Source organism: Synchiropus splendidus, chromosome 1 (genome assembly GCF_027744825.2).
Source record: "Synchiropus splendidus isolate RoL2022-P1 chromosome 1, RoL_Sspl_1.0, whole genome shotgun sequence".
Classification (NCBI taxonomy): domain Eukaryota; kingdom Metazoa; phylum Chordata; class Actinopteri; order Syngnathiformes; family Callionymidae; genus Synchiropus; species Synchiropus splendidus.
Window position 1 is genome coordinate 68,781,866 of NC_071334.1, and position 8,605 is coordinate 68,790,470.

The 8,605-nt window shown below is 46.4% G+C and overlaps 1 protein-coding gene across 1 annotated transcript; it reads left to right on the top strand.

The window, feature by feature from the left end:
- The first annotated feature begins 2,809 nt into the window (after positions 1–2,809).
- On the top strand, positions 2,810–7,554 carry LOC128768213 (proteinase-activated receptor 3-like). Its single transcript, XM_053880942.1, has 2 exons — positions 2,810–3,044; positions 3,999–7,554. The coding sequence occupies exons 1-2, from the start codon at positions 2,981–2,983 to the stop codon at positions 5,027–5,029; spliced, it is 1,095 nt and encodes a 364-aa protein (XP_053736917.1). The 5' UTR covers positions 2,810–2,980; the 3' UTR covers positions 5,030–7,554.
- The last annotated feature ends 1,051 nt before the right edge of the window (positions 7,555–8,605 follow it).

Genomic DNA, 8,605 nt, shown 5'->3' on the forward strand with positions numbered 1-8,605 from the left:
TATCAAACCAATTTTGAGTGTTTTTCATTTAAATACAATATCCTTGTTATTCCAAATATAATATCTATGTGGAGAAAAATTATGCTTAAAGATGAGAGACCAGGACAAAAAGGCCTGGCGATGAAAAGCAATAGTTTTACAGGGATATTATTATTATATTATATTATATATTATATTATTATTATCAATATCGTCATTGCAGACCGTAAGTATTCCAGATCTCCCAAACTTGGAAAATAAATGGAGAGGTATGATGTTCCATCCAGGTTTTGGATCCTGAAAGCATTGCTTCTGCCAGTTTATTTTCCATGTGCGATATAGAGTAGTGAAGTCTAAGACGTTAAGCCCACCACACTCATAAGGCTTCATGACTACCAACTTTTTCAAATCGTGTATTCGTTTTTTTCCAGACAAAATTGAGAGTAACTGTATCAATTCATTGTAATCGATCTATTCTATTTTCAATATTTAGAGCCAGTGCAGCATAGATCAGTCTAGAAGTGACTGACTTTGGTCAGCAGAACCCTTGCCAAGAGTGAGAGCTCTCTTGCAAGCCATCTGTTCATTTCCATGTTTTTTTTTTTCAATGATATGTTTAACGTTTGTAGAACTCCTCTTTGTTTGATCTTTAACAATGTCAATGCCTAAATAATTTGCTTCCTCTTTCACTGGAATATGACTAATAATTGAGGTTGAATCACCTTTAATAGCCAAAAGATCACATTTGTTTACGCTGAGAACCGGACCTGAGGCTTGAGAGAAAATGTCAATTAATAACAGCAAATTCTATCCTTGAATGAAATACATGTGACATTTGGGTCACAATGTGTGTGTGAGACCTCACGACCGAAAGTATTCTTAAAGGTAATTACTCCACCAGATCATTCTGTTCCATGAGAGAAGTATTTCCCCACTGACTTCTCCATAAAAAGGCATCCAGTGCAACAGAGTGAGATCCCGGAAGACAAACAAAATCCGAGTTAAACTGCTTGGTTAATGAGGTCTGAAAGTGCACGAACGTCATCATTCAACTGAACCGACATACTGGTTAGAGCCCGCGTTAGCCGTGTAGCTGTGGTCACTGGTTCTACTGTCCTTGTTGTCTGAGCGACACAGTCTCCTTTGGACTGACTTTTTCATCTTCAGAGTTTTTAGTGATGTCTCAAAAAATGTCAATCAGCTGCGAGACCAGCTTGAGAAATCTAGCTTATGCAGAGAGCTTGTATTTCAAACAGACTACTACGCCGCCATCTTGCTCAGCTCACACCCACACATACCTGTCTCATCTACTTCCTGTTCCGGTGAATTTCAGCTACTCCCCTTTTGAGAAGAATCAGGTGACTTCTTTTTCGTCAACATTCAGCTACTTTCTGTTCAGGTGTCGCTCAGCAATGTCTGGCTTTGCCGGCATTACTTACTTCCCATTCAGGCAACATTGGACTCTTTCATTTGTGAGTGACACTTCCACACAGGGTGAATGACAACGGCGACGATTTCCGATGAACAATCAGTTACTTCCTGTCCGGTCAACATTCAGTGACTTCCCGTATGGGCAACAGAAAACTACTTCCTGTCCGAGCCAAGCACAGCTACTTCCTGTTTGGGCGAGGCTGGGCAACTTCTCGTTTGGTCGACAATGGTTGGGAAAAACGTCACGTCTGCACGAAGGTAAAAGAATGTATCTATATGTAGGTCATCAGAAGTTACGGCAGGTGCTTCAGTTAAAAATATGGAATCAGAGTAATAGGGCGTCGTAAACTAAAAAACACTACTCACAGTTGGTCTTTCAGTTATGGAGCAGATAAATGCGACTCATTGCTCTGGAGAAATATGAGGGATCTATTCTGGGCTGCGGTGCGAGTCTGGAGTCCCAGATGTGACTCTCATCTAACCACGTCTGATGTCACAGGTCAGTGTTTTGGTGTTGCCCCAGTGGACAGCAAGACTGGGTCACATCTGGCTGCAGCGGGACCAGAGACAGAGACGTGTCAGAAAACTGGATTCAGGTCAGCTGACTACAACGATGGACGCTCACAGCTCACGCTTCTCAGAACTGGGGTCAAATACGCCAGCATTTGCTGGCAAAAACGTGTGAACCCATGACTTCTCCCAATGAGCAACTTCCTGCAGGCGCTCGACTCCATAAGTACCACATAAAAAACATCCTGCTGCGTGGCAGCGACTCTCTCAGGCCAACATCAAACAGATGAAACTCCAGCCGTCTGTTGATGACAACCAACACACACACTCCAACAATGGCAACCACAACGAACCCACTCACACTAATCAAACTGGAAGCATGACAACGACAGTAATCGCACTAACACACACTCACAGAATAACACCTCAACAAACATTCTCTCTCACAGCAACTGTATACAGTGACACAAATGTGGCGTTGTGTATAACATGGATGGCCCTCACACTCAGACTAGAGTGACCACACTGGTACACAACCATGCAAACGACACTACGCACACTACGCACGAGACACAGACGCCCTCAGAAATGACACTGTTTTGCACCCACGCAAAAAAACAAGAACCTAGACACAACATTGTTCAATATTGAACAACACTTTAAAGGCAGCCATGTAAACGTGTGTGTGTTTACATTCACCGCATTAACAATCTACTCCGTTGACACAGCTTCAGGTCAAATATTTCTTACATAACCCATCGGGACACACACCCTGTCTCACACCCCAAAACGGTGCACAAGGAAGCACATGCAGCAGCCAAGACTAGCACGACTGGTTTTGATCCAGTCAGAAAATCAGTGACGTTTCCTGGCAGCTTCAGCGCTTCTTGTGAAGTGACTTCAAATGCAGGGAGGGCTCTGTGAGCAAACCCTCACTGGCTGCCGTTTATAAGAGGGAGGGAACAGTCCATCTCTGCAATTCTGACGAGGTTGGAAGTGGCTTGCTGTGGACTTGTTTCTTTACACATAAGCAGACGTGCGCAGGAACCTTGAGGACAACATGAAGAGTCTTCTGCTGGTCTTTGTCGTCGTCCTCTGTCAACAGGCAACGTTCCAAAAACAAGGTAATGAACCATCCTTTCGTCTCTGCTGCGGTGAACTTCATCCTGAAAACACCAGTTCATTGGATCCGTACACTCAGATCAGTCACACATGAGACCGTAAAATACGGCTGGATCAACAGGAAACACACTGTGAAGTAGTTCAGACCGAGGAGGACGGTTTAGGGGGCACAAGCAGGACTGTGGGGTCCACCGCGGGAGAGGTGCTGCATCAACTGCTTCTCGAAAAGGGGGTACTGGAAGGCACTCTGGGGGGACAAGACTGAAAAAAATGGTGACGTTTGAAGAATAACTGTACATTATGTGCACTAATAATGGCCAGAAATACAAAAGATTTTTCTTGTTGAAATAACAAGACCTATTGTTTGCTTATCCATCGCCGGGTCACGGGGGCAGTACCTTCAAAAGGGAGTGCTTGCATGGTTGTGACTAGGAGATCCTGAGATCTCTCATCTCTCCACCTGGTCCTGGGTCAGCTCCTCGGTCATGCCTGAAACAGCTCCAAAGGGAGGCCTCGTCCTCATGAGATGCCTGGACCAACTCAACTGACTGCTCTCAATGCAGAGAAGATGTGGCTCTCTAGATGAGTCTCTCCCAAGTCACCTCATCCTATCTCTAAGGGAGACACCTGCCACCAATGAAGGAAACTCATTTGTATTTGAGAACTGTTTTTTTCCTTCATGACCATAGATGAGGGTCGGGACCGAGACTGTAGTGTTGTACTATGTTGTGAAATATGACCCCTAAATCACTGCTGTTCAGCCAGTGTGCCGCGGCACTCGAGTGAGTCTCACCACACCTGATGCTTTTATCAAGGTGAAATGAGGTAAAGTTGTTGCTAAAGCTACTTTTTTAGCAGCAAAAACAAAGCTGCTTTGTATTCTAAGTGAGTTTTTGTTTCCATCGTTCTTCTATCAACCGTCCATGGCAGTGACGACTCTGGTGTTTGTGTTGCAGAGATAAACAGCCCTGACCTGGAGAACTTAAGCTTTACTGGGCATGTCAACAACATATTCAACAAGAATGTGGAACAAGAAGTGGGGACCAACCCACGCCCTCATCCTGGGCTGACGCCGGACAACAACAACACGGGCGTATACCTGCGCAGCGCTCTCAGCACCAAAGTCATCCCCTTCGTCTACATCCTGGTCATCACCATTGGTGTCCCGTCCAACGTTGCCATATTGTGCACGCTGCTGAAGAAAATCCGTAAAGTTTCCTCAAGCATCCTGTACTCCAGCCTGGCAGTCTCCGACCTCCTCCTCCTCCTCTCCCTCGTCTTGAAGGCTCACTACCATCTCCATGGCAACCAGTGGAAGTTCGGGGAGATCGCCTGTCGGGTGGTGACGGCCTGTTTCTATGGAAACCTCTACTGCTCCGCGCAGACGCTGGCTTGCATCAGCGTCACGCGCTACCTGGCTGTGGTGCACCCCTTTGTTTACCGGAGTATGCCCCAGAAGCGCATCACCGCCTTGATCTGCTTCGCCAACTGGGCCGTGTTTGCCGCCGCCATGGTGCCCGAGCTCCTGATACAGCAGACGTACAAGATTACCACTGAGGACCTTGTCACCTGCCACGACGTCTTGCCCTTGGACATGGCCTCACACAGGTTCCTCCTCCCCTATAACATTGCAATGACGGTCATTGGCCTGCTGGCGCCCCTGGTGGCCACGGTTTGGAGCTACAACAGAATCATTGTGGCGCTGAACCGGTCCCATCTGGACTGGGCCAAGTACATCAAGGTGAGCTTCCTGGTCCTTTTCATCTTCCTGGTGTGCTTCACCCCCGCCGGGGTCCTGCACATGGTCCACTACGTGAAGCTGACACTGCACCACGTAGACATCTTCTACGCCTGGTTCAACGTGGCCGTGTGTCTGTGCTGCCTGCACGCCTGCCTGGACCCCTTCCTGTTCCTGCTCATGTCCCACTCAACCTCGCAATACTTTGGCATGAAAAAGAAGGCTCTAAACACATCGGACACTGTGTGACTCCGGAACGGAGGAAAAGTTGACTTCACTTGTTACGACACATCGTCACTCGTGTCACGTCCGAAGGCCTCACATTGCATCGCAAGCGGCTTGCCCCCACACTGCCCCCTACTGTCCTGGAGCAGGGATCGCCATTCCAAACTGAGCATGTTGTGTGTTGGCTCTGACGTCACTCTACGCACAGCAATTATGACTTTAGTATGATATTTGTGATCGTTTCTTCCAGGGTTGTATAAATGTGTCTACATGTAACAGGTCTGTAAAATATTTTTCTATGGTTGTTAAAATGCTCCAATAAAAATTTTCTAACGCCACCCTTCCTGCACTCTTCACCTCCCTCGTCGCTGCGGACGCACTTCCTGTTGGAACTGATCAGCAATCCAGATGGGGTCAGGTTTTATTCACCACGCAGGGCGCTATGTTCCTGAGGCGCCCCCAAGGGCTGCTCCAGCACCTGCACTTTTCCCCTCTTTTTCCTGGCATGATAATATCTTGCTTTTCGTATTAGGCCAGACTCCAACTTTCCTTTCTCCCCATGCTTCTGTTTTCTTTTCTTTTATTCATTTCTTGCACCTGTTTGGGTCCCCTCTTTCTCCTTTCTTTCATTGCTTTACACTTCCTTGTTCCTTTATTCACCTCATGTCTACCGCAAAGCTTTCCTTTCTTTATCTTTTTTGCATTTCTCTCCTGGCAGATTTTTCCCCTATTTCCTTTCACTTGTCTTTAGAATTATTTGACTTCAAGGCATTAATTCCATTCTATTTCTCCTGTCATGTCCTTTTGTCATGTCATGTCTTTCTTCATCCACCCATCTATTTCATTTTTAGACAGCTCCCTTATTTATTCTTATTTTCCACATGTTCATTTCTCTTTGATCCCTTTGTCCTTCCTCATTCCTCTTTGCGTCTATATTGTGTGATAGATTTTCTTCCTGTTCTTTACTCTTTTTAGCCCATTATTCCTTCTTTTATCTTTTTCCCTTTGTTTCGATGTTACAGTCTTCTTCTACTTCTTCTTCTGCCGCTTATCCAGGGCTGGAATGCGGGGGCAGCACCTCTCTAGGGAGGCATCCAAAACAGAGGCCTGAGCCGCCTCAGCGGAGGTATTTCATTGTCTTTATTCCTTTCAACTCTTTCGTCTTTCTTTCTCCTTTCTCCAAATATCCTCGCCTTCAAATGGGCTCTAACCATAGATAATATATGTTTAACAAAACAGACATAAAGGTGGTTGTTTCAGAGCCAACAACACAATAATAATTATGTGTTTGCGATGTGTGCCCTTTTATCTGGCTTCAGCACCAGTGGAAGGGGAAATGTTGGGGAGCGATACGTGATCCCCACGCGCCAGCTCAAGTACTGCGTTGAAGCTGGTGTTCTTACTTTGGAATGTTTGGAAATGTCCCACGCACATCTTGCATGGAGTTGAAATCTTGAACTTGAATGAACTTTTACACACTTCTGGGAGTATGTGACGCTTGCTTGTCTGCATTCTAACTGACTTACTAAAACAGAAGGACACTTCCTCGCAGGACTACTGGTTCCATTTTATTTTCGATCTACATGCCACCGCTTGGACAGATGATGCAGCGTTTCCATGTGTCTTCCCACTGCGATGACACACAGATTTTTTCACCCATTAAAAACTCTCAAGGCGAGGCTGCTGTCCTAGCATGTCTTGAAGATGTTCCTGTTTCCTTCTGCTGAAAATGACTCTCTCGAAAATCCAACCCAAGTGGCTCCACTTTAGATAGACTTGACTGGTAACTTTTAACTCCGACTTGGCCCCCAACTACACTGTAGAACTGCTGACCCCCTACTAGCCAGCCAGAACCCTCAAATCCTGGATCCACGCTAGTCCCTAAGTCTGGACTTAAATCAGGAGGAGCCAGAGCCTTTTCTGCCAGGGCTCCTCCTCTGTCTGAGCAGATCCCAAACACAATGTGCACCACCACCTTCAAACGCCAGCTAACAACTCACTTTTATAGGCTTTCTTTCTTTGGTGCCATACCCTCCTCACATTTCCTCACGAGTACCGAGTTGCATTCAAGATGGCCGACCTCATTCCTCTACACCGGATCCTCCATGCTCCATGCATTTCTCGACTGGAAACTCAGAAGCTCAAAGCAGATGAGCTGGACCTCAATAGCACACAATAACTGACATCAGAAGCCAATATGGGACGCTCATTTTTAAAACACAACTTCTCTCTTGTTACAAAAGTAAAATCCTCCAACAACAATGACGTTGACTCGGAATAAATACAGCTCAGAGCACAAAGAAAAACAATGCAATACTATACTGGCAACGATAAGTTGGAGTCACTTAGCTGTATTCCACACTTCTGTGGACAAAGGTCCATCACTGTGGTGCAGCAGACAGGCTCAGATTTCAGCTTGGAACATTGAAACATTTTCTTCCTGCGGGATGTTTATTACAAGCTGTAAAATGAAAACATCAGCCAGTCACATGTTGTCACTCTATTTTCTGTTCTTGCTCTACAGGGGAATAAAACTGCCCCCAGATCTAGGTCATGTTCAAGTTGGTTTGTATTCTTCTCACAAGTTCCACAGGAAAAGCACGCTAGAATATGTGCCAACATCATGTAACATCATTGTGCATTTTGGAAAATAAACCGAACAAAATGTAGATTTGCAGATGAATTGGTGACGTCATACTGGGTCGGTTTTGTTACTGAGGAGGCGAGTGGAGGATCTGGTCTACAGCAGTGAGGTCGGCCATCTTGTCTGCAATCTGGTCCCTCTCTTGGTTTTCCCTCACTGAAGGCAAGCAAGTGCAAGCATGCTTTATTATGAAGATGATCATAATCGTAGCTGCGGCGCGCCGCTGGGCATGGCGTATGATTCTGGAATCTAATCTAACACGGCATGAGCTGGAGCTCGAGAGACGGCTAGGCTTCAGCTGCTTACTTTCTGATCTTGCGGGGAAATGTTCATGTGTGTACTCAAACGCTTTCAGCATTTAGCGCCCCCCTGAGATGACACCCATGAACCCCACCTCTTGCCATCAGCCAATCACACAATTCAGAAGGACAAAAAGCGACCACAGAACGCTAAGAACATATGACGCTGTGACCGTCTACACCCCTTACTGACCGATCCTGAGGTGAACCACGCTCCCCTCTTGTGGACGGTTTACTGGCTGAGGTGCTTTAGGCGACATGAAGCAAATGAAATAAGGGGCCACTCCCTTGTTGTGTACCACAGCCATGTGCTTGTTTAAGTGCCCATGCTGCCTGCATGTGCCCAAGACCCCGCCCATGTCCTGGCGCTTTCTTTTGACTCTTGTCGGGAAGAGCTGATGGTTAAAATGCTTTCTACAGTCGTAACTTTGGATGTGTTGTGTACCTCACACGCTGACATGAGACACATCTTTCCGCGGCATAAGGTTTGATCAGGAATGGCCCCAGGCCGGACTGGGATCCTGTCTGCGCGTGCAGTGCAGTGAACTGGTGAGCAACAGTCCAGTGATCTGAGAAAACCCAGTAGAATCATGAAATTCCCTACCAGAGAAATGGTGAGCGGAAGGATTGCGACAGCGTGACTGGCAAGCACCACCT